Raw genomic sequence first — 27,027 nt, 5'->3', positions numbered from 1 at the left:
CAATTACGAGAAGGTGGGGAACGAATGGGGAGAACTAGTGTCCCTGACGCTCTGAGAGGCGCGGGGCGCCAGCCCTCAAAATTCAGAGGGCTGCCTGTGGCGCTTTGGCTGGCGCGACGCGCCAGAGGCCAAAGTTCAGAGGAACTTTTGTGGCGCTCTGGCAGGCGCGGCGCCCCAAACCCTTTCCCAGAAAATTCCTGACTTTTCTCCTTCGTTTTTCATCTCTAAACTTCATTGGTCCTTTCCCCAAACACTTAGGATGATTTATACCCTCAATACATGATAGATTTAACTCGAAAAACAACCTGAAAACACGAATCAAATTAACACTAGGCATTCAACAATCAACCCACAAGAATTCAACAATGTTCTTCAAGAACTTCACTTTCTTAACATTCAAACAACTCCAATTTCACTGAATTGAAACAAGTTAGTGTGTGGATGAACTAACCCAACACGAAAGAAATCTCACATACCTTAATAGGGATCACCCCCGATGAATTCCACTCACAAAGCTTGAACATTCTTGGTGATTTCTTGATTTCTCTCCTCTTTTCTCTTCTTTCTTCTCCTCTCCAAGCCCTAGCGTAAATTCTAATTTTTTTTCTAAACTGAATAAAGTCTTGTTTTACCCCAATTAATTCCTAAAAACGAAATAGGCAAATTAGGTAAGGAAAAGACTAGTTTACCCCTCACAAATCCGGATTTGAACTTTCCTTAATCCAATAGCCCAACTTCCAAAGGGCATAACTTACTCATACGAACTCGGAATCGCGCAAAATCGGCGGCGTTGGAAAGATCATTCCAAGAGGTTTCCAACAATATCCAGATCTGCTCCTAAATCATCTTGAGCTAGGAGTTATGGCCGTTTGAAAAAAACCAAACTCACTTCTTAACTTAGACAAAAATTTCCAGATTTTCTTATTCTTTCCAAAAATCAATATTTTCATATTAAACTCTTTATAGTCGTTTCTAGGTGCGAGATGTTACAAATAGACATGTCAATTGTTGTTTTCTCTTAACGTATCAATTCCAAATATGACAAGTAAAAGTGAACAGATGGAGTACATCTAAGTTAACTACTCATATTTAATAAATATCTCTTGAAAATTAAATATGTTTAGAAAGATGGAATATAAGACTATAGTTGAAAAACATATAGAAAAAAATCCTTTTTGCCAAAAAATTTGACCAGAATGGTATTTTACCTATGTTATTTTACCCATTTGAACATTTTTACCTTTTAACTTTAATTCATTTTAACTAAAAAAATGGAAAAAAATATTAGTTTATTTTAAAATAAAAAAATACTATGCTAAGGTTTGTCTTGAATTCCTGAGAAAATACTGAGACAAACCTTTATTACTTATATAACACTTAATTTGGAACGAACGAAAATATTATACTTATACTTAATAAAGAATAATTACGATTGCTTGAAAATGTTGTATTTATTTACTTTAATAATTAAATAATGATGATTGATGAGTATTAGTTGAAAAAATCTACATTTTCCACCACTCAATTGCCCAAGTGCAAGTCTCCCCAAGTCTTTTCTTCCACTATAGAAGGTGGAAGAAGTATTAATTAATGAACATCTCAATAACAACGAGTTTTGACTCAATCTACTTGAAAGTTTGATAATTGGCATATTGACATACTTTTTTAGTTGAATAGTGACTTTCTACGCTTATTAATAAACAATATATTTAAAATTTATTCATAAGTTACTCATATTAATTATATTTTAGTAATCTAAATTTGACTACTAAATTTTCAAATAGTTATTTAGGTACAAGGGTAAAATTGAATAAAATAAATCTATCTATCTATCTTGATTTGTTGAAATAAATAAGTAAAACACGTGTCATCTTATTGCTTTCTCTAAAGTTATGCCACTTTGAATGATTCTCCATTTCAATAGACTTATTGTCTCCTTCCGTTTCGATTTGATCGTGATAGTTAAAGTGGAATTACATGTGTAAGTAAATTATGAAAATATGTAATGTATATAGCTAAAGAAACGGCAATCATTATTTGAATGATTAAATAAATACTAGTTATTAAGTTAGATAAATACATTAGGACTGCTAGATATATACTAGTACTATCTTTTTTAAGTGGATAACCTTTTTTTTTTTCTAAAACAATGAAGGGATAAGGGTCTGAAAAATAACCTAACTTTGATCGAATTCGCTGTATACCAAACTTTCATGAGGACCTATTACCTCATAGACTATCTAATACCGTATTTTAAACATATATATGTGTCCACGTGGACATAAAAAATATTGCATAATTATAAATAGTAATATGTCCATGTGGACACATATATACTTTTAAAATACACTATTAAATAGTTCAGGGGGTAAAAAATATAGTATTAAATAGTCTAGGGGGTAATAGGTCCTCATGAAAGTTTGGTATCGTAACAACAAATTTGGCCAAAATTGAGATATTTTTCAGACCCTTTTCCCAACAATGAACAATACTTTGAGGTACGAATATAATGTTTTCTATTCCCCCTTCCCATATTCTTGTTAACAATATTTTCTTTTAAAACATTTGGATATTCTTGTTTTCTCTTTCTTTTAGTTAATTTTTTTCTTTATTATTTTTTTTTTTGTACTTTTAGTTTGATTTTTTTCTTGACCAAACTTCTCCTTTGACTTGTGGCAGCTATCTTTTTCCCGGTCTCTTATTATGTTCTTGGTGAGCTAGCCTACCATTCAATGCCCAAATTATGATTTAACGACAAAATTGATATTTGAAGTTTATAAATTTAGAATTAAATTTTTAAAATAAATTAATAATAATATTTTATAATAAATATAAAATTTAAATCAAAATTATTAAGTTTTATTGCATTCGTACATTGATCTCTTGACTCCGCCGCCCCGCACTATGATGTCCCTTAATTATCACATGCATGTTCTTTCTTGGAAGAAACTGAAAACCCCACATTGTGGGAAGAGTCAACAGATCATTGAAGAAATGGTCCTAAGTGAATCCACTTGCTTTATTTGAAGGAAAATTCAACAGTGGATAAATCAAACATTCTTGATCTATACTAGTGGATGAGATCGATCTTCAAACAGTGACGAAATTTGAAATTTTATTAAGATTGTTTAAGAATTAATATACACATGTGATACGTAAGTGACGATTGATATACTTTAAAATTTATTCATTGATGAAAAATATTCAGCTGATCACCCTTCACTGCACCATTGCCTTCATGGTAATTGGAGACGGCTAGTTGGTTCATGGTTGAGTGTTTGATTAGACTGCAATCTACAACTTTTAGATTTTTGTTGGAAGAAATTTTTGAAATCAATTCTTATTTATCCTATATATGTACATTAAATAATTATTTAGAATCATTTTAATTTGTCAAAACAATTAATATCCGAGATCGAATTATTAAGTACCCTCCTTCTCGACATACGTGTTATAATTTACTTTTATTGGGGTGGATTGTCTCTATCACACCTCTTGAAATGTGATTCTTTTTTACACCTTGCTAACCTAAGATAATGTGCATACCAAATGGCACTTTAAGTTGTATGAGCTTAAACCAATATTTTAAGTTTTTCTCCTACGTTAGATTAACTGAATATTTTACGTAATGTTATGGAATGCTATTGATTTTTCAAAGAGTCAAGATCTTTATGATCCCTTAAACAATTAAGGTAAAAGTACTTACTTAAGCAAAGGCTAGTGTTCGTTGCACATTTTCCCTTTTTCATTAATTAGTCATTGACATGTCACATGTGTTTATTATATGATCTCAAATTATATATTTTTATGACTCTTCCTAATATTAGATTGACTTTGTCGGTATCACAATTCACATTAATGTTACAAATTTACACGATGCATATGCCAAAGGTGATTACATATTTTGGGAATCCAAACCAAAACTTACGACTAATTTAAGATAAAAAATTACTTTACCAAAATGTCTATAGTTATCGCGGTAGTATTTAATGGTAAAATTTATTCCTACATGAATTGTGTGAAATACAAGTTCTTAATTTTCACCTGATGTCTGATATCCACATTAAAGTCCAACTAAGTTCAAATTCGAGCTGGAAAGTCTCACATTGAGGGTAAAACACATTCTAACAAAAGGGACTCTGTACCCAAAGAAACTCGAACTCGAGACCTCTAATTAAAAATAAAGAAATATTTATCACTTGAAGACATGATCTCTGTTTGGAAGAAACTACAGGTGACTGACTAGTTGGTCCATTCCAATGAATCTTGAACTAATTGTACACGTAAAGAAGGAAAGATAATTATTGGCATTTCCCTAAAAGAAAATATTTAATTCAATTATTTTTAAAATAATTAAAATATCTTTGTCACGTAATACTAATTACAATAATGTTTATATCCTATAGTTAATCGAGAAATTTTATTTTATGTCTCACGTAACAAAAATATTATCTTAGTGAGTGGTTTCGGGTCCCACTTACTTATTTAAGATAAAAGCAAAGAGAAGGCAGATAAAGATTTCTTGTAATTATTCATAGTTAAGATACTTAATTAAGGGACTAGAAAAGGAAATGTGAGAACAAATTATAAAACGTAACTTCTTTACTTCAAGTGAAAGGAATGTTTTCCTTTAATACAGAAATTATTTGGTAATTTGTTAGAATTATATATATATATATATATATATATAGATGGTATGTGGATTAGTTATTTCATCTTTCATCTTGCATTACAATAACACATTTTCTACCTGACTATCAGATGTTGTATAACTTGTAAAAAAATTTAATACAAAAATAAGTTGATTCTTTCTACTTGCTCTAGTTCAATAATAGTTGTCCACTATCTATTGACTTGACACACACCTTAAGAAATAATAAATAATAAGGGTAATATTACTATATTAACCTTTGAATATATTGAATTTAATACTCCGACAAATGTATTAGATATTGAATAGTATTTAATAGTAAGGGTATAATAGATATAAAAGGGTAAATTATTTCTTGATTTTCTAAACAGGATAAATATTATTGAATAACTATTTTTAGTATAGTGGACAAATAAAGATGGACCAAGAGAGTAACTAACAAAAATCAAATATTTTTTTTGAAAAAAGATAAAAAGTCATAATACTTCAATAGAGTTGTTTTTTTGTACTACTAACAGCTCTAATCACATTTAAGATACAGTAACATATATACATATTAATTGTCACATTTAATTTTTGCACGTTTCCTAAAAAATTATATGTATTTTAATTTTTTTTCTATTACTTCACCGTTATCTCGCTCTAAATAAACTGTACATATGAATAAGACTTAAGCTAATTTTATTTTAAAAATATTTAATATTAAACATAAAATAGTATAAAAATAATTAATTTTGTCTTAAAGAGATAAACTGAAAGTATGATTATTATTTTTTACCACAAATGTAAGACGGAGGGAGTATTAATAAAATTTCGTGCAAGTGTTAGTACATGGATTTTTAAGGTTTATGGTGTTTGATGTATAACCTATTTTAATTTAGTGTTTAATTTGTCCGGCACAAAATCGAATTTTTAATTTTTAGAAATTGATATTTCAACTTTTAATAAAATAGAGAAATTAAAAGGACGATGGATTTACTAAGAACCAATAAACTTGTTAATACGTGAATTTGACCAAATAAAACTAAGAAGACTCCCAAGGAACATTAGAATTAACGCAAATATCCTAACGTAACCACCAAAGATTATTATGGAATTGTAAATATGTTTTAAATTTTAATTAGAGTTGATAGCCACATACTTAAAAATAGGTATAGTTTTGAACTATGAACTATCGAGGGTCCCGTCATAATATTAGAGGAATCATTATCATAAGGCATAAAAAGAAAAAAGAGTTCAATCTTATTATTCGTTTTCGTGATGAATTGTTGAAACAAGTTCATAATACTTATCCATAAAATAAATTTATCGACGTATATCTGAAAATCCTAAAACAAATATTGATAAGTAAATATTTCACCTCGAAATTTCATAACTAGACAACTTAATTTGATCTCAACTAGCAAGTAACAACTAAACACTTTAAATTATACTCATTGTATATCTCACAAACTTTGATGTGATACATAAATATTAGAAGTATCTAGATAATCATTTCATAAGTTAGAATATTTAAGTGACACAATAAAAATGAGTTCAAATATCTAGATATGCATACTCAAAATTATAATAAAAATATCTATCAATGTTAAATAAATAAAAAAAAACCTTATAAAAGCTGGTTCATCTTGGCTTTAATCTTCTATACAAGTCCTCAACCCTTTCAATACATTAAACCCTCAAATCACTTTCTATTTTTTTCCCCAAAATACCAAAAAGCACAAAGATATAACAAGCAAAGCCGGAATCTTGTTTTTCCGATTGCTGAGATTGATCAAGATTTGCTCTGTTAAGGCTAATTTAACCATTTTACACCGGAATCTTGATTTTCCGGTGAACCTTTTATCACCCTTTTAAAGGATAGAACCAAATGCCTTATAAATGAGAATCATTAGCTTTTTTGGAGTTTCTTAAAATTTATCGAGGGGCCAAAAAGGGAAAAAAAAAGATCGGTTTTTTATGGGGAAATTGAAGTTACTAATTTCGATTTTAATTTTAGCTTTAACGACGGTGGTTGCCGGAGTTCCGGCGACGATTGGTGGAGTGCCGGCGACGCCGGCGAGTAAAGGAGTGCATAGAAATGCCTATGCTACCATGATGTATATGGGAACACCAAGAGATTATGAATTCTACGTCGCGACACGTGTCATGCTACGATCACTTTCCCGGCTCGGCGTCGACGCCGATCTCGTCGTTATTGCTTCTCTCGATGTTCCTCTTCATTGGGTCCGAACTCTGTAAGTTCAAATTCCTCTGTTCTTATATTTACGGAAGTTACTATTAAAAACACGTGAATTTTTAATCATACGTAAAATAAGACATTACATAGTAGATAAATGTAGGGGAATGAATTCGTTATCGAACGAATTTTAAGTTTTGTACATTTTTCGATTAAATTAGTCATCGGGGAATTAGAGAAAAGTTTAAATCTATAGTTCTTTCGGTGTTGGCCGGTGTAACATCGTACTAGACAAAATTTTACTGATTTTTAATAATTGAATAAAATTTTGATTGAATTTTTTAAGCATTAATTTGCCAGATGGGCAGTGAGCTTGCACATTGGGGTCTATGAAGGCCCACATAAATTTGGTCATGTCCACAAGGTTGTCAAAAACTCAAAATAGAAGGAGATTTTTTAACAAGGGTTTACTTTAGAGTTTGATTAAATTTAAAAATTATTAGAAAATTTCATATAAAGAATAAAATCTTTCTTAATAAAAATGATTTTATATTTAAAAAAATTTAAACTCGACATCTCTGATTAAGAATAATGGAATACATATCACTCTATTACGGTCTTTACGGGTGAGAGTCTTGTTTATATCAAGTACAATAGAATTTTCAAAACTTTTGTCAAACGGCAGTGGAAGTTTAATGATGCTAAGAAGAAATTAAATATCATATACAGTATGAATAGGTCAATTCTATTTTCATCATCTTTTTTTCATCTAATAAATGGTTTTAAAAGTCGTTGAATTAGGTCACATAGTATAATTAAGAAATTAATAAGTAATATCCCTCTTGATTTTGCCAGCATATTATACGCGTTTGTCTTTTATACTCCTTTAGTCTCAAATTATCGTTTAAGTTTCGCAAAATGACTGTCTTAAATTATTTGTCTTAGAAGTTTTAAGGAATATTTTTTATTCTTTCATTTTACTTTTAATATTAGTTGTTCTTATAAGCAATTTCATTATGAGGTGATGACACATCCATATTCAATGAGACAAAACTATATCTTAACTATCCTTATTTCTGTTTTAAGATATAAGTTTGCCTCATTAAATATTTTTTATTCTATTGAGCTGTTTATAGTTTTTTAAAATAATTACTTTTAAGAATAAAATGAGAAAAAATAATTAATTTTATATTGACACAACTTCTCTTGAAATTTGATCTAGTGGTAGGAGTTAATTCACTCGTATTAAGGTACGTCTGTACGCCATGAGTTCAAAGTTTATGTTTAGCAAAAGTTTGGAATTTTAGAAAGGTAGACGGGTCCATCGAATTTCAAATAGTGCATTGGGATGAAATTATAATTTTGTCTACAAGTTTGGCATAACCCAAGAGCATTAATAGTAAATTGTATAATAGGTATAAATAATTTACCTAGAGACGTACTGTTTGTCTTTTTTAAAATATAGAATTCATAATTTTTTTGATTTAGTAATAATTGTATATAGGATGTGATAGGTAAATTAGGTCCATGCCACGAATTCAAATTCACAAATACTTTGAATTAAAGATGGGTGAGTCAACCATCCACCAAGTTTGAACAATGTGCCGGGTTGAAACTATAGTGTTGCTTATGAATTTGGCAAAATCACTAACTTTAATCTAAACCATGTGTGTTGTATTAACAAACCTCTTAATAGCTATAAATATTTTACCTAAAATTCATTAAGATTTTTTCATAAAAAATTAAAATTCATAAATTCAAAATTTCAATTCCAACCTTAATAATATATTACTGATTCTCGGAGATTTCTCAATTATCATCCAAACAAAAACAGAAAGAAGTTTGGTCAAAGCTATTTTGTCTTAAAAATGGAGAAAGACGTTTACTAGCTTTTGATTTCAAAGATATAGTTGGCATGAAAGGTCTTTGGCACAGGAACGTGCATATTTTTTTCATTTATTTTTTTGATAATTTTTTTTTTTTTTTTGTTAATCAAACTAATAAGTCATTTCATTGGGTGCATGAATTAATTGGTTGCTTCTAGGATATACTATTCGAAATTCTATGAATAATGATTCCATTCATCTGATTCCTTACTTTAATCTTTTGGAAGTAATGTAAATCACGTACATATTACTTTCCTCATAACCTACTTATATAAATACTTGTATATGTTATTGTTGAATATTATAACTTGAAGGGATAAGGACGAAGATGGTCTAATATCATTTACAATGATAACAAAGGCGGATACACCATATATGATACAGAGTTGACAAAATTCAATAATATTAATCTATCATCTAATATAAGTGTGTTTATAAATTCATTAAATATATTTAAAATTATAAATTTTAAATTTTGAACACATCTCTAAATGATAGTTGAATCATTGGTGTTGGTCCAATTAGTAGTATAATTTTTATAATTCTTTAAACTATTAAATCGTCTAAAAGACAATTATAAATAATTAAAAAAAATAATACAGAGCCTATCCAACAAGTTAATATCTTTTAGTTTATGAGAGGGATAATGATGATTTCACTTCATAGAGATTAGACAAAGGATGTCTTTTTTTGATTTGTTTGTTAATGGTTTATCTCTAAGCCCACTAATTTGGTTTAAAGTAGATTTGCCACTTTGTGTTTTCTAAAGTTCTATGTGTCTTAACTTATATAATATTGCCTTTGCTAATTCTTTTAGACATCCTGTTCAAGTGCCCTAACTTAGTGGTGGGTCCCAAAACTAGTTTATTACTTTTAGGAGGCTAAAAGTATTTTTGAAAATAATTATTTTATAGAGTTGAGAGAACAAGTGTTTCCGAGTAGTAACAAAAATTGTTTTTCAGTTTCTAAAAAAATATTTTTTCTCCAAAAGCACTTTTGGAACCACCAAACCCAAATCGCAACTGATCAAGTATTAACAAAAGTATTTCTGAAATTGATTAGCCAAGTACAAACAAGTACTTTCTAAAATATGAAAAAAAAAAATTTAAAAAAATTCCTTAATTTTTGCCACTTAACTCAGACCAAGTAGTTAAAAATAGCTTTCCATATGTATGTTTAAAAGTCTAAACAGACAAAAAAACTTGTTCAGAAATAGACTGGTTGCTAAACCTTGTATTTAATTTAAAACTTTACCGATAATATATCTATTTTACACTTCTCCACTTAGATATTAAAAAACTATACGAAAAGAATTACAAATTGTAATTTTGTTCATATCAATATGATGAAAAAATATATCGTAAAATATTAGTCAAAGTTCTTATAGTTTGATGGGAAAAGGTACAAGTACCCCTCTAAATTATGACCGAAATCTCAGAGACACACCTTAACTAAACTAAGGTCCTATTACCCCCTAAACCCATTTTTTGTAAATTCATAAAAAATAGAAAAACTGTTTTTTTCCTGGTCAGGTCAATAAAGATGTATACCTTTTTGGCTTATGTGACATCAAAATATCTCTCACACGCCTCAATTGCGTGGAGTCACGGAGTGTGCCACGTAAGACAAAAGTTGTACAAAATTTTAAAAAAAATGAGTTTAGGGGGTAATAGGATCTTATTTTAGTTAAGGTGTGTCTCTGAAATTTCGATCATAGTCTAGGGGTACTTATGCCTTATCCCTAGTTTTACTCTAAAGAATGAAATCCTGACAATTAAAAATGGACGGAAGTATCAAATAGTTGAAATGTCTATTCCTACCTAAAAGTTGACAACATTTTGCTGTGGGTTCAAATTAACATTCCTATGTACTATAACTAAGTGTGGTAGTTACATGTCACAGCTTTCTTTATTGAAATGTCTGTTCTCTGTACTGTATTTCAACCAAGTTTAGTACTCCTTACGTTTCAATTTGTTTGTCTGGTTTTGACTTGACGCGTTGTTTAAGAAAGTAAAGAAAACTTTTGAATCTTGTGGTTTAAAACTAAGTATGTGCATAATGTATCAACATGTCTTTTAATCTTGTGATCTTAAACATGTCACGTGGACTAAAAGGAAAGTAAGATCGACAACTAATTGAAACGGAGAGAAAAGTAGTTTCTCAATGTGGATCATAACAAAATAGAAATGTGAATCTTCATTGGAGAAAAATTATTCATTGTATGTTGTTTGATTTGCAGAGAGCAGGAAGATGGTGCAAAGGTAGTGAGAGTTGAAAATTTGAACAATCCATACAAAGGGCAATCCAATTTTAACTTGAGATTCAAGTTAACGATGAACAAACTTTACGCGTGGAGCTTAACAGATTATGAAAGAGTCGTCATGCTCGATGCAGACAACCTTTTCCTCCAGAAAACAGATGAATTGTTCCAATGTGGACAATTTTGTGCAGTATTCATCAACCCCTGCATATTCCATACAGGTCTCTTTGTATTGCAGGTAACAACTTTTCTCCGCGAACTATGAAGTATTAGGTGAATTATACAAGTTACTTATAAACGTTGAATTGCAGCCATCAACAATTGTATTCAAGGACATGCTTAATCAGCTTAAGGTTGGAATGGACAACGCAGATGGCGCGGATCAAGGTTTTATTGGAGCATACTTCCCAGATTTGCTTGATCAGCCGATGTTTCATCCTTCCCTTAATGGTACTAAGCTCCAGGGGAATTATCGACTACCTCTTGGTTACCAAATGGACGCCTCTTATTATTGTAAGTTTGTGATCGCGTAGTTTTTGTTAGACAACGTTTGTGATATTCCACAATGCACATTTCTAAAGCAGAGAAATTAATACTGATTTTTTCTTTTAACTCTTGTAGATCTCAGGCTTCATTGGTCGGTACCATGTGGACCTAATAGTGTCATTACTTTCCCCGGTGCACCATGGTTAAAGCCGTGGTATTGGTGGTCGTGGCCTGTCCTTCCTTTAGGCATCCAGTGGCATGAACAACGACTTCAAACTCTAGGGTAAGACGAAAATCCTCTCTTTTGATATGTCTGTACTACAAGCAACTTTGAATTGTGACTAAGTTGGGGTCGGTTATATCAATTCTCACTGTTCATATCATTTCATTTAAGCTCTGTCTGGACTATATGTCAAAGATTTTCCTTGATTGACCATTGCACTCTTTAAAATATCAATAAAAAATGTCATGTATATGAATCCTAACTATCCATGTCGCTCCATTTGAGCTCTTTTTGGACTATAATGTCCTGAATTTTCCCTCATATCGTTGCTGTTATCGTTGTCATCAGCTGAAATCACCCTTTTTTGTGAACGTTGCGAGTGCTTGCTGAAGTACATTCATCAAAGTTTAATATGTTTGGCATTTGGCAGGTATGATGCAGAGAGGCCACTAGTGCTGATCCAAACTGTACTATACCTTGGAATAATTGTAATGACACGCGTAGCACGTCCCAACTTATCTAAGTTGTGCTATCGACGTGAAAACACCAAGAGCATCTTCCTAATACGAACTGGCCTAAAGCTGATCGCGATATGGTCCATTCTTGCAGCCTACATTATCCCTTTCTTCTTGATACCTCACACGGTTCATCCACTCATCGGGTGGGGTCTCTACTTACTAGGCTCTTTCGCGCTATCATGTATAGCAATGAACACATTCTTGTTGCCAATGCTGCCTGTTCTCGTGCCATGGCTAGGAATATTCGGGGTACTTCTGGTCATGGCTTATCCTTGGTATTCTGATGGTATTGTAAGAGCATTGGCTGTATTCGCGTACGCGTTTTGTGCATCCCCCGTGGCATGGACAGCATTGGTGAAAATAATGTCTTGTCTTAATGTTTCACTTGAGAGGGAAGGGTTCTTGCCTAAGTTGAGTGAATCTGCTGCACCTGCTGGTTTCAACAAGTTGTATTGATGAAATGGAAAATTTGAAAGTTGGAAGATATTAAAAAGGGGATATTTTTTTCTTGGGACGTGTGCTTGTGCTCTTATACAAGCTAAAGGAATTCTTTGATATGTTACAAATTCTTATATGAACTAGAAAATGTAAAAAATGGGATGAACTTGTTGTAAGTATGTGTTATACTTGGAAATTGAATTTTGTTACTGTTAGCTTTCCAGCAACAAATGCATTAGTCAAACAAAATTCAGAATTTTTTACTCGTTGTTACTTTTTTCGGATACCTATTTAGTAAATTACCCTCTTTTATGTTTTTTCTTATAACAGATAGAGTATTTTTAGACCACGGAATAAAAATCCTCTTGGTGCAAATTGAAATTTGTATGAGAAAACGTAAGATCATGGTCTAAAAAATTGTAAGTTGCTCAAACTTTAGGTAACAGTCTAATGTTTTATCTGTATGATTAAGAAACATTTAAGAAAGGGGTACATGTTTACAACAATGAAAAATAGGGACAAAATTTAAATAGTGAGTTAAAAAGGAGCATTTATGCAAATCAGCCTAGAGATTTGGACCGGCCTTGTCCAGGTAAGTGGGCTTGGGCCTCAAATACCATAACATGTGTACAAAATGCTTGAATTGATGGGCTTGGGCTTCTGATAATCCAACAATAACCCACAAGAAGAAGGAAGAAATGAGGATGATACTGCACGAACCGTCTTCAAATGGTTGGTCTTTCATTTTTATCATCGAACAGACTAGTCTTTTGATTTTTGTTCTTTTACCAATTGAACTTATATCTATTGAATCTCAAACTTTTAAGGATCACGAAAATATAAATTTATGCCTCGCAAAAATAGTTACTTGTTATACGAGGGACAAAAGTTAAAGAATAAGAACAAAAAGTACAAATGACCCAAAAATTTCAAAACTAATAATCGTATTCTGCTTTAATGTGAAGATGAAATTTAAACAAAAATGTCTTAAACGAAAAAAAGACCGATAAGGCACTTTATTCATATTAGAAGTCTGAAGATTTGTTTGATGCAAAATAATATGACGAGAGACATCCTTTTTTGTTCTATGGAATAAAACATGACAAGATAGTTGGTGTTTATTCATTCTACACACGTATCACTTTTTATTGTTCAATAGTTAATAAACAAGATTCTATCGAGAATTATAGCTTTATCATATAAACATAAGAATATTTTTATGTTAATTTGTAAGATTACACCAAAAATATTGTTTGGTTAATAAACAAGATTTCATCGCCTTTTAATTATTTGTTCAATGATATGAGGGCCTACATCCTATAATCAAGCAAAATCAACATCCCATCATAAATAGCTTTCTTGTTTCTTTTGAAAAAAAGATCAATTTTTATACAAGTTAGGAGTTTTTGTCTCAATGCCCTTTTTGTGTGGTAAAGTTCCTCCATTTTTCCAACGTTCAAAAAAAAAAACTCTTTTAAATTCGAAGGGCCCATTTCAATGAACATTAAAAAAAAAGGGATCATAACATTTTTGGTCCCCAGTTATTAGTTATTGCTAAGTTTTTATTTTAGTGTTTGTAATATCTCATTAAATGTATTTTATTTTTAATTAATTCAAACATACACTTTTGATCGCTTTGCTTGTAATTTTCATACATTTGTTTGTCATAAGTTCCAATATAAGGGAAAAAGATAAATACACCCCGAACTATCGTAAATGATATGCAGATACCCTCCGTCATACTTTTGGGACATTGGTGCCCCTGCCGTCCAAAAACTAGTGCATATATATCATTTATACTAACGAACATACATGTGTCATAATTAATCCACAGATCCGACATTTATTAAATATTGGATCGACGGAAAAGATTGCGCCACGTATCCCTATTTAGTCTTTCGTCAGAGTGAAGGACATATATGCTCTGGTTTTTGGATGGTAGGGGCACCAATCTCCCAAAAGTATGACGGAGGGTATCTGCATACTATTTACGATAGTTTGAGGATATATTTGTCCTTTTTCCTCCAATTTAATAATTATCCCACCACTTAGTTAATTAAGCATGTATTAAGTTAAACATATATTGTTACTTTTTATTCGACAGTAATATTATTCTAGTTTTTTTTTTCAAATAAGAATTAAAAAAAAACATATTTCAATCAATTGATGGTTAAATATATTTTGCTTCGTATTAGAAGGAACTAAAATAATACTTAAGAGATAGGATTGATCAACCTTTAATCAGAGATCTCGAGTTCAAGCTTTAATATAAAGAATATTTTAATAGGAGCGCCGCTCCCAGACTAAGCCCTACAATATCTAGCTTTGGTTGGAGCTCCAATGCGGATAAACACAAATTTATTTATAAAATCTCATAGTGGGTCTCCACATAGTGACAGCAACTACTATATAAGTACAAAATTGTATAGGCCATGCTAGGACCATTTTTTCCCTTCATGCAGACCACCATTACTATTAAACCTATGTTTCCCCCACATGCAGCTGCATGCCTAATAAAATGACCGTTTCAACATTTTATTTATCCCTAAACTCAGAATGATTAATAGCTAAATAATTTGTGCCATACTTTGTTCATAATCAACGTTTATTTAAGACACATAATACATAGATACAATAACTAAATATTTTAACTCGATCTGAGAATGTGTATCTAGACACCTCAACTCATCTTTACAATTTGTTAGTTGAACACTCCACATCTTACAAAATAATTATATCCACACCTCAAAATTTATATGTCACGATTGCGTCTCGGTTGCGTATAACTGTCAAGGTTAGTCAAGAGGTAATTTTTAAAAATAGTGAGTTAATAATTATATTCACTTTTATGATTATTTCACTAAATTGAAAAGGAAAAAAAACATTTATGTATACAGACAGTTGTAGAATTGACGACATGCATATCTGGTATTCGATGATTCTGAGTCTCTAACTGGTAGGTAGCAGCCATTTCTATGTCTTTATAACAGAAAATTAATGACTTGAATAAGTTACTTAAAAAGTGATTCAATTATCTTTTTTGGAGGCTAAATTTATTTTCTAGTTATGAAATGTACTATATCTTGAAGTGTGAAAATTAAAATTCAAAAGTAACTACTCACAATTATTTATATTTTATATTTATATAATAATAATATATTCAATATAATTTTAAGAGTGTATCCTGAAAAAAAGTGTTATGTTATGTACACAGTCTTATTCCTTAAGTTTATCCGACTTACTTATATTCTATTACTGTATGATCAAGCTCTAATTTTTGTAACACTGTCTTATTAATTTGTCCCAATAAGAATGATATATGAGAATAATTTAACTTTAAACTTCTTGCTTTGTTCTCAATGAACAATTTTTATAGTCACAAAAATATATGGTAGATTCAAAATAATTTTTTTAAAGTTTTATAATATCACACAAATGTTATGGAAGAATTCTTTAAATTTTGCGTCCTGTCAAACTACGTCATATAAATTAAAATAGAGGAGTAAAATTACATAACAATCAAGTGAGTACCCAAATGTATTGTAACATAGTTGATTAATCAAGTGGTTGAGAATTATGAAATCTTGGAGAAGATTTGGAAAAAACTTGGGAAATGGTTTGGTCATATAACTTGGTAAATATATTTGTCAAGTATCCCAAGTTTGCAAATACTAAAAAAAACTAGTATTTGAGCCAAGTTCTAATATTTGAAAATTTAAAAAAAATCAAAAATACACCAAACTTTTATATTTTATAAAAAAATACCCATTATTTATTAATTACAACTAATATTTGTTACCACCCTCTCCGAAAAGTTTGAATTCTAATTTGAGTGACAAAATTGATTATTTTTTTTTTAATAGATTATAATTATAACAAAATCAATGACAAATTTGAATATGCGATTAATGTATTGTATTGCCTATATTGTTATTTTGTTGTTGTTGATTGTTATCAATTATGTTATAAAGTTATTTTTTAACGGAATATATTCACTATAAATAGATAATATAAATTTATGGATATTTCTAATAGTTTTAAAAACTCTTGGATATAATCATATTTTTCTAAAATAATCAAATATTTTTGAGAAAACTTGGGGCAAAACACGTAGCCCAAAAACTTGACCTAAATATTATTTGCCAAGAATATTTAGAAATTTGGAGTCAAACGCTAACCAAACATTTAGCTAATATTTCTAGTCTTGATAAACAAAATTAGCCGAATGTCCCCATCAAAGGAAAAGCACTACTAAAGTCTCTTTTTTCTCATTTGCTTTTTAAAATAGTGTTACTTTTTACTGCTAATCAGTAATCAGCACAGAAATCTCAGTTACAAATGATGGGAACAAATATAAGAGTCCAACTTCTTGACTTTTGAGCAAATGGTCGCACATTATAAAATACTTCCAAATTAATTATTTTACACATTAACACATTCAACACACAAAATATGACCGTTACAGGTTCCACATATATATATACTTCATTCACTCTTTAACATTCTTCTCTACTTCCACAAATATTCTCTCTCAGCTCATCACATTCTTTCTCAATCATTTAAATACTATTATAATTTAATTAATGACTGTTTTCATTAATTCTTATTTTACTTTCACTATTTTCTTCCTAAATTACTTATTTTTTCATGCAGATTCAGTTAGCAGTACTACTCCGTCACCTTCAAATTCCGTTAAAAATCGCCCCAGAAAATGGGTCGGGCCATCGGGTACCCGACATATCTCCGTTAACGTTCACGGTTTCGGTGATTACCAATCGGTTCAAGCTGCAGTGGACTCAATTCCTCAAAATAACAACATGAATATCATTATTGACATTTGCCCCGGTTATTATATGTAAGCGTTTAAGTTATATACACTATCATAAATTAAATTTCACGTATATATATAGGTTATAGATTTTTCCTGCTTGTAACAGGTAACGTAACGTATTTTAATTTTTCAGGCTATCGTTTAAGTAGTTAGATAATATAATAAAGTTTACGATCCATTGTCTTGTATAAAAATTAATCGTTCTTTCATTAAAGACGTGTATTTAATGATTCACACCTTTCTTAATTGAAGGTCAATGCAGGACACTTAAAAATTTATAATACGAATTTTCCTTATATTAATTATTTACCATGTGCAATTAGTATCTATATTATATGAGTATATAATAATGGAGGGACATTTATTTTTATTTGTCCAAGTACGTGAACATATTGTTTCGTACATATATCTTTCTATAGGTCACGGGTGTCTCTTACTTCCTCATTTAATTTTTTTTGTCCACAATAATTTTTGCACTTTCTTTTAATGCATAAAATGTACTATATTTTACTATAATACACATTATAATTAGTGTATAGTCTCAATGAACTTGAAAAGATGAATAGTTGATGATGAGAACAAACTTAAAAAAAAATAAAATTTCCTTTATATGCTAAAGAGGACAAGAAAAAATAAAAGTATAATAGACAAGTAAAAATATCAAAAAGAGTGCTCTTTTATCTTATATATTTATATAGTTATAAATCATTATAATCGTAAAATGAAGATGTTATAGTTTGTGATCTTTGCTGTTATGGATAATTTCTAGGTCACATGTGTCGCTTTCTTTATATATATACCCGTCCCAAATTACGTGGTACATTAAAAAAACATCTAAGATATTTGTCGAGACTAAAAAGAAAAATATGTCGTATATTTTTATTTTATTTTTTAATTGTGGTGCAGTGAAAAAGTGGTGGTCCCAGAAACAAAGCCATACATAACATTTCAAGGAGCAGGTAGAGACGTAACAGTAATAGAATGGCATGATAGAGCAAGTGATAAAGGAGCAAATGGACAACAGCTTCGTACATATCAAACAGCATCTGTTACAGTTTATGCTAGTTATTTTTCAGCTAGAAATATTAGCTTCAAAGTAAGTATATTTTATTTTATTTTTATATATACATATAATATATGATAAGTCATTTTCTTATATCTGTCATTTTTTGTTTGTTTCTTTCTGGCAAAATTTTAAAGTTGAACTTATGTTGTTTTATTGTAATATTGTGTGTGCAGTGTGTAGACAGCACAATATAATGGGTTTGACTGTGGGTTGTGGTGGAGTAGTAAGTATTTTTTTATTTTTAATCAGAGGTCTTAAGTTTGAGTCACTCATAGGTATGAAGTCGCTTTGGTTAGAGACTGTTTTATCTCCCAATGTAAAACTTTTTGGCATGAATCAAAATTTAATTGAACTCTAATGAAGGGAAGAAAAAAATAATTAATGGGTTTGACCGTTAAAGATAAGATAGAGGGAGAAGGGGCATTAATTTTGCCTGTCTCTATGTTGTGTGTGGCCAAAGTAAGAAAAATACAGAACTAGATCATAATGCATGATAGAGAATAATATCATAAAATTTTGAGTTTGGACCAATGGGAGAAGGCATTTAAGTTTGTCCATTATATATTAAAGAAAAATAAATAATAACTTTTTTAATAGTGAACGAAGGGTGTATATAATTGTAGTTTCACTTAATATTATATCACTCATCTTAATTTATGTGATAATGTTTGAAGTTTAAGCGGAAAAAACAAAATTGAAACTTGCGCTTTTGAAAACATTTTTTTAGAAAATTATCTAGCTATAAATACCATGCAAGTTTCTAAATAGTAGTATAATAATGTGTCTTTTTTTTCTAGAGAAGTTAAAATGTAAAGAGTGTTACATAAATTGAGTCGAAAGAAAAAAGTTTACTATATTTTTTTTGTTTTCTTTCTAGGTTATAAGTTTTTTATTATTGATATTTATCTTAGTGTGTTTTTAGATATTTTGGAGAATATTTGAAAAACTCAACCTCGTTAAACTTTATCTTCCGTTGTTAGTTTAGATATATACCTGGATTTTTATACTATCAAGTTATCTAAAAAATAAGTAAAACAATTTTCCATAATAAATTAAATAATTGCCTTAATAATGTCAATTACACTATATACATAATTAGATAAATCCTTGCTGGCATTTACCAACATTATGGTCTTGAGCTCGGAATTTACCCTTTTAATATTTTTTTTAATATACGTTTGAGTCAAACTAAATTATTGAATTCAGATGAACTTGAAAAAAATATACCTGCGTACAATTATTATGCAACCACAGTATTAAAAACTGTCACAAAAAAGTCTCTTATTTTCTTATTATAATTCTTTTGTAGAACACAGCACCAGCACCATTGCCAGGGATGCAAGGATGGCAAGCAGTGGCGTTTCGAATCTCCGGCGACAAAGCTTACTTCTCCGGCTGTGGATTTTACGGTGCACAAGACACTCTTTGTGACGACGCCGGCCGCCATTACTTCAAAGAATGTTACATTGAGGGTTCTATTGACTTCATTTTTGGCAATGGGCGCTCTATGTATAAGGTACACACATCCACTTTATTGTTTTCCCGTATTTTATATATACAATGTAATTTTTTAAAATTTATTTAAAGTATAAGCAGAGCGGAGTTAGAATTTTCACCATTGAATTCAAAATATAAAATAATAACATACGAAATATACATAAAAAATAATTTTAACCTTAAATATACTGTGAAATTTTTCGTCTCACCTGACTCCATGAGATAAGACAATTTGTTTTAAAATATTTGTTTGCATAGAAAAAGATGAGTATATAAGAAGAAGATAATAGTATAATAATTTATTTATTTTTCAAAAGCGTGAGATAATTGCGTAGATTTGCTAAAGCTGGAATCTTTGTCTGGTCTTGATGTCTGTATCTTGAATAAAAGGAGGATTACTTTTTTCCATTATTTAAAAGTTCACGCCTAATTAGAAATTAGTATTATATATAGTATACTTTAATTTTGCGTGCTTCTGCGGTAAAACAAAATATGAAAAGAGTATTAATTAGTATTATTTACGTCAAAAAAATAATTGTATGAGTTGTACTACTTAGCTAGTAGGGTACCAAGTGCTAATGTCTACCTGGCAGTCAAAAATTTCTACTTTCGATTTTTAAGATCACAATATTAATGAATATTTTTATATAGTTAATATATTGTTAATTTAAAATCATAAAATTTTAAAAAATAATAATTTCGTATCAAGTCAAAATAGCACAAATAAATTGAAACAGATAGCAGATAGGGTAGAATATAGAATAAACTGTCATAATCACTATTATTTCATTTCAAACAAAAAAAAAATCATCTCAAACTGTTATATTTACCTTTTTCACTAAAACTAATACTCACAATAATGTATTCATAATTTTTAGTAAAAATTACATAAATTCCACAGTGTTAAGAGTTAATTATATCTTATTCCTATTCTTTCTCAAATTACAAAAACCTCTTAAAATTATAGGTTCTTGGATACATCCGGAAATCTGTGGATACATAGCTCACAAATGTATCTGCGAGGGAAGGGATGTATCCGAGAGGAATTTTTGTAATTTTTTTAAATGGTATGAAATTTTAGAGATTATGATATTTTAAGTTATATATTTATGTAATTTTTATAATTTGTATATAGTAATTAATTCTTATTAACTGTCCAAATTATTGTTTGTGTTGGTGCAGAACTGTGAGTTACATTCAATTGCCAGCAGATTTGGGTCCATTGCAGCCCAAGATAGAAAATCCCCAGATGAGAAGACTGGATTTGCATTCTTGGGCTGTAGGGTTACTGGGTCAGGCCCACTTTATGTGGGCCGTGCTATGGGCAAGTACTCAAGAATTGTCTATTCGTACACATACTTCGATGACGTTGTGGCCCACGATGGCTGGGATGACATGGACCACGTCAGCAACAAGAACAAGTAAGACTATTTATTGCATGTTTAAAGTGAGTTTTGAATATCGAATATAAAAAATTGAGCTTAAATCAAACGGGACTTGCTAATTTTTTTAAATGGTGATATCAAGATCGACTATTTGTGCACTTTTCCCTTTTCAAGCAAATGCTTTATGTTTATGTCATTTTTTCCCTTCCTTGAAAGGAAAAAAACATAGGTACTTGGTTCGCTCTATTTCTTTATCTTCCCATGAATCGTATGTAACAGTAGGGACACAAAAATTTCAGTTTGAATCGATGAAGCGTATTGTGTCGATTTTGTACTTATATGTCAAAATTCCTCTTTTCAGAACAGCATTTTTTGGAGTGTACAAATGTTCAGGTCCAGGAGCAGCAGCAGTGAAAGGTGTATCATGGGCCCGTGAACTGGATTACGATACGGCCCATAAGTTTCTAGCCAAGAGTTTTGTTAATGGACGCCATTGGATTGACCCATCAGACGCTTGAACAATTTTTTGAAAAAAATAATTATGTTGTCTATTAATTAATTCTTTAATTCCATTCATTTTTTGTTTATATAGAAAAGAAAATGATTGTAATGGCATTTATAAAGCAAGTGATAGTAATCTATTTTTTTGGAATCTATTCATATTAATCTTGTATCGGAATCCCGTTTACGTATCAACGCAAGGTATGCTTAATGGACTCTATAGTATTAAAGTAAGTGAATAATCATCAATGTAATAGCAAAAAAAATACCCAAATAATAAAAATGACGATACTCGCTCAAAATGTACGGAAGAACCCCTTTTTTCTAGTTCCTATGATGCAATTAGAGCTTATCAGCTCAAGCGAATCAATTTAGATAGTCCTTTATGGCTCCGAAAGCAACGAAATCAACATGTTTGTCATCATTTTATTCCACCATTTTTAGAATCACAACCATTTTGTGCGCCTAATAGAGAATATGAACAATGTTATATCGCACAACATCTAGAGTTCCTCGAACAATGTGATATCTCACACCGGGTAAATCTCCAAAAAGGAAGGAAAATGGCATAGAGATATTAAGAGATGAGTAATAACACCATAAGTAAAATTCAGGCAAAAACAAATGATGTTCTATGCAAATTGTGACAAAAGAAAATTAAGGAGCCAGCAGGTCATTAGAGACAGGGTTATTATCTATTACATGATGGAGCAGTTCTGTTGGCCCTCCAACATCTCTGGGGATCTGCAAAACCATAAGGAAATTTAGCTCAATATAAAATATCAAATAGTTCTCACATTCCATCTTCAAACATTCTTGATGATAAAAATATGCATATAATTCATACAAAATCTAAAGCGGGGCTGCTCCTCCCCTAACCAGAGGTCTCGGTTTCAAGACCTGGATATGAAAAAAATCCTTGACAGGTAGCGCTTCCCCTAAATGGACCCTATGTGGCGCAAATCCCAAAAAAAAAATACTAGTAATTTGGCATATGTTTGTCTAGATAGACTCTATATCCTTATTCTTTTTCGTATTGTAAAAGCTTTTACCTTATGTGTATCCCCGAGCCACAAAGTTAACTGATTATAATGCTAATCTACTCTTGAACTGAGTCCATTTTTCAAAAATGATGTGGCAACTCTAAACTTTAACGGCAACTGAGTTATCAATATGTAGCTAACTTGATATGAACAAAATCTTGAAACTATTAGAGGACTTACAGTTGTCCAAGAGAAGATATATCGAAGTCTGGCGCTAGCTCATGAACAATATCATTTGGCGGTTGGCCACATTCTTGCATTTTCTGCATAAGCTCTACAATTTTGTTGAAGTTGCTGGGTTCGGTTTCATAAACTTTGTTCAGATCTCTTATAAATTCATACTGTTTCTTGTAACGTTCATACTCTTCAGTGCTTAACTTAACTTTGTTGTCTTCCAACCACTTGGGATATCTATCTTCAATTTCTTTCATGGGTTCATGAAGAATTTCCTTTGACAAAAGCTGTTGCATCATGGTCTCAACTATAGACTCCATGTCCTACGAATCAGACAAAAGTATTATACATCCACTTCAAGCAAGTGAAAAGCTATGGTATAAGACATGATGCGTAATGAGACATGTGAAAGGAAAAAGAAACCTCAAAGATCTCTTCCCCCTACCTTGGGAGGTAGAGAGGTCGTTGCCGATAGACCATCGGCTCAAGGAAAAGCAATTCAAAGCAAATCGAAAAAGAAATGACGAAGTGGAGAGCATGACAAAGCAATTTGAAAAAAAGGAGCAGTAACTACAACAAAATACTCTGATAATTGAAGTACAAGAAACAACAAATAGTAACAGAAATCAAATGACAAGAAACTACAAGAGTAATACTACGACTAACTAGTATGTAAGGAAAAGCAACACAACACTTAACTACCTACTAATCTCTTCCAAGTGACACTCGACCAAGAAATTCAAATGCATGTCCAAAGCTGTGAAATTCATTCACTGCTAGGAGAGAGATATCTTGACCCTTCAGTGCAGCTTCCAAACATCCAACTTAATCCAGACTAGCACTCTTGAAATAAGTGAACTATTTCTAAAATTCAAAGTATTTTGCCAGTTAGCTTTAAAGCTAAACTTGAATGAGGAGATAGGAACAGCCATTGGATGTTTTCAGGACATGAAGAGATGCTCTATAATAAAAGGAGCAGACTCTTGCGAAGAAGTCATTTTTACAATTTTCAGGCTTTATGTTTAGTTTATCATGTGTCACCTTCTGGAACATATAGAACAAGAAGTGGTTTACGATCTCCAAAATATACTAGTACAATAACTCCTGACAAAGTAAAGCCTTAAATAAGGGACACATTCATTAACTTTATCTTTTTATATTTATTTATTAAGTGATCAAACTCCCTAGAATCCCTGTGAATGATTAGCAAGAAGAGCGCAGAGAATGTACTGGACAGGGATGAAAACATCAGCATCAGGGTGAAAAACAAATCCTACATTTCTATTATCTCTCCCTGTTACAGTTATGCTGCATAAACATACACCAGGAATGAGAAAATAATTATCTTTGTACCCACACTGAGAATATTTGTTTAAAGGAATGTAAGGAAAAACCTATATAGAGTTCCAACTTACGTAGCCACAAAAATAACTAGAAAAGAGAAGTTATTCCTCAAAAATACAGAATCATTCTCTAATCTCTATCTCATTGAAACCTCTCCCATCTATACAGCAGTATAAACTAAAGGATACCTAATCAAAACTTGCTACTGCAGACATAAACTACCTGATTGCCTGACCTAAGTTTTCTGGAAAACAAATGTTTTGTACAACTTATAGGGCTTGGCTGTAAATTCAGATTATCCCTGTCTTAGTAATTTATGCAAGTTTTAATTCATCTCCCAAGAATTCCATGCCTCCGCCTTCATATTTACTATTCATTGTCAGCATGCTGTTTCAAGCATCCATGATCCAACTAGTCCTAAAATTTCAATTCATGTGTACTAAGTTAGCATTAGTAGGAGGAAGCAACTAACTGACATAAAGCATTCACGCAAAACCAAAGACCAACATCCATATCTGCAGCTGGTTTAAAATAGGCAATCAAGCTACGCACAGAGATTTTAAAGCAAAGGAAGTAGAACCAACTATTATAAAGTCTATTAAAGGATCACATTATGGGATTCACCTGATGAGTCCTCAGAAGGATGGCTGTTATTTGATGCTTAGAGTGTTTCATACAACAGCAATCAAGTGACTTTTAAGTTTTCGCACAGCTAGTAAAAAGCTCTAATTAGGCTAACTTAATCCAGAGATCAGTAGATACAACTAATTTTCTTTAAGCAGTGTTTATATTGTTGAAAATATGATGTTGGCCAATTGGATACATCAGACAGCATCTTTGGAATATCTAGAAAGTTTAACACCATGGTGTAACAATGAAAATTCAAATTAATCCATTGCCCAGGATTCTGATGCACCAAGACAATCATTTGATAGCCACTTAAAGAAAAGCTAAATATGCCCAACAAGAAAGACAATGAAAAAAAGCACAATAGTTTCTCTAACAGTCTAAACCGTATCAGTGTATCAACCTACACCCACTCTAGTGAAACTAAATAAAGAGATTACGATAACATAAACAAAAAATCCACCATCAAGAAATGAAATGTCATAGCCTCCTAGTGAATTCCAGAAAAAAGGAACTCACAACTATGGATCTTCATGAAGAGACATATTTTGCAGTCTCTATGTTCGAACATATAAATAAAATAACTAAATTCAGTAAAGACAAGATACCTGAGACCCAGAAAGCTCTTCAAACTGCTTCACCCACTCCTCCATCATTGCATCATTCCCCATGTTCTCTACACCAGGTCTCGGCCCAGCCACTGATTCCAATCCTTTAACAGCCTCCCTAGTCTGCTCCCTAAGCTTATCAAGAGCTTCGGCAACGTGTGAGTCTTTTGACTCACCAGAAGCCTTTTGCTTCCCCTTTTTCTTAGCATTCCTATCGGGTAACATCATCCCTAACCCTTGAACCTCACCAGGCATAAAAGAACTATCTTTCTTCTCCTCTCCATCTCCACTTCTACAATCAAAAGCAACCCGTTTTAAGCCCAAAACTCAAAATTCAACCCCATTAGCTTAAAACACAAGTAAATTTATATATGCCACAAGAGAAAGCAGAAACCTTTGAGAACCAGAAGTGAGATTGAGGCTCTGAAAATCATCCAAAGCACCTGAAAATTTGAAATCAAGAAAAGGGTAAAAGAAAAGTTGATAGATGTGGCCCTCACGCACCTTGACTAATTCCACAAGATACCTGTCAGCCGCGACAGGTACTAGCTAACTCTATCCACCAAGGCTACTATAGGACAAATGGACAGAGATCGCCTAAATTACTTTTGTATCTACTGAATTTGAACCCGAGATCTCATGGTTACTAACCCACTTTATTGACCACTAGACCACACTCTTGGACACAAGAAAAGGGTCATTTGAATAACCTCATAGGCCATAACCAATAAACAGTTAAATACAGATACCTGTAGGCTGTAGATAAATGGGGAAAAGGGTAGCTTTGAATTACCCAATTCAATTCAGTCACATGTAATTCTAAGGTATGCAATCAAGAAACAGATAAAAACAGATATACATATAGATAAATGGGCAAAAAGGGTGATGATACTTACTGTCAAGGAGTTGGTCTAAATCATCAGAGTGGTCAGTCGCCATGGATTCCTTTAGATTCTCCAGCAGGATAAAGATTGTCTATGTTCTTGTTTTTAGTCTATTCACCAAAAATATCAATAAAAATCCAATCTTTATGAATCTTTTTGAAGAGAAAGATGCAAAAGGGATAGGAACACACACAAGGCTGGGCTCAAAGGGACTGTACGGTGTCGCTTTGGGCTTAACCGCCGACTTTGGGTTTTAGTTTCCCTAGGCTGATTTATTGGTAAATACTCCTTCTGATCTTCTCATTCTAAATAAGTGTGGGATTCTTCGGACGCCCAAGGGCATTTCGGTCAATGTCACTTTGGTTGTCTGGGGTATTTTAGGTATTTCACAAGTATTGAAAATTGTGCTGCATCTGCAATGCTACT

The 27,027-nt window shown here is 31.3% G+C and overlaps 3 protein-coding genes across 3 annotated transcripts; 2 read left to right on the top strand and 1 right to left on the bottom strand.

The window, feature by feature from the left end:
* The first annotated feature begins 6,301 nt into the window (after positions 1-6,301).
* Positions 6,302-12,682, top strand: LOC125842676 (putative glucuronosyltransferase PGSIP8). The gene is made up of 5 exons (XM_049522003.1): positions 6,302-6,888; positions 10,956-11,214; positions 11,288-11,489; positions 11,598-11,745; positions 12,116-12,682. The coding sequence occupies exons 1-5, from the start codon at positions 6,611-6,613 to the stop codon at positions 12,657-12,659; spliced, it is 1,431 nt and encodes a 476-aa protein (XP_049377960.1). The 5' UTR covers positions 6,302-6,610; the 3' UTR covers positions 12,660-12,682.
* Positions 12,683-17,158: 4,476 nt separating this feature from the next.
* On the top strand, positions 17,159-22,072 carry LOC125841859 (probable pectinesterase 68). The gene is made up of 5 exons (XM_049521042.1): positions 17,159-17,496; positions 18,379-18,568; positions 19,848-20,054; positions 21,218-21,456; positions 21,782-22,072. Exons 1-5 carry the CDS (start codon positions 17,225-17,227, stop codon positions 21,936-21,938), a joined length of 1,065 nt encoding a protein of 354 aa, XP_049376999.1. The 5' UTR covers positions 17,159-17,224; the 3' UTR covers positions 21,939-22,072.
* Positions 22,073-22,521: 449 nt separating this feature from the next.
* LOC125841772 (peroxisome biogenesis protein 19-1-like) lies at positions 22,522-26,862 on the bottom strand. Its single transcript, XM_049520940.1, has 5 exons — positions 26,614-26,862; positions 26,112-26,160; positions 25,718-26,009; positions 23,145-23,461; positions 22,522-22,665 (listed from the first exon to the last, which is right to left on the bottom strand). The coding sequence occupies exons 1-5, from the start codon at positions 26,654-26,656 to the stop codon at positions 22,620-22,622; spliced, it is 747 nt and encodes a 248-aa protein (XP_049376897.1). The 5' UTR covers positions 26,657-26,862; the 3' UTR covers positions 22,522-22,619.
* Positions 26,863-27,027: the final 165 nt, after the last annotated feature.

Source organism: Solanum stenotomum, chromosome 10 (assembly GCF_019186545.1).
Source record: "Solanum stenotomum isolate F172 chromosome 10, ASM1918654v1, whole genome shotgun sequence".
Lineage (NCBI taxonomy): Eukaryota > Viridiplantae > Streptophyta > Magnoliopsida > Solanales > Solanaceae > Solanum > Solanum stenotomum.
The sequence above is the reverse complement of the archived record's forward strand: the minus strand, read 5'-3'. Positions and strand labels throughout refer to the sequence as shown.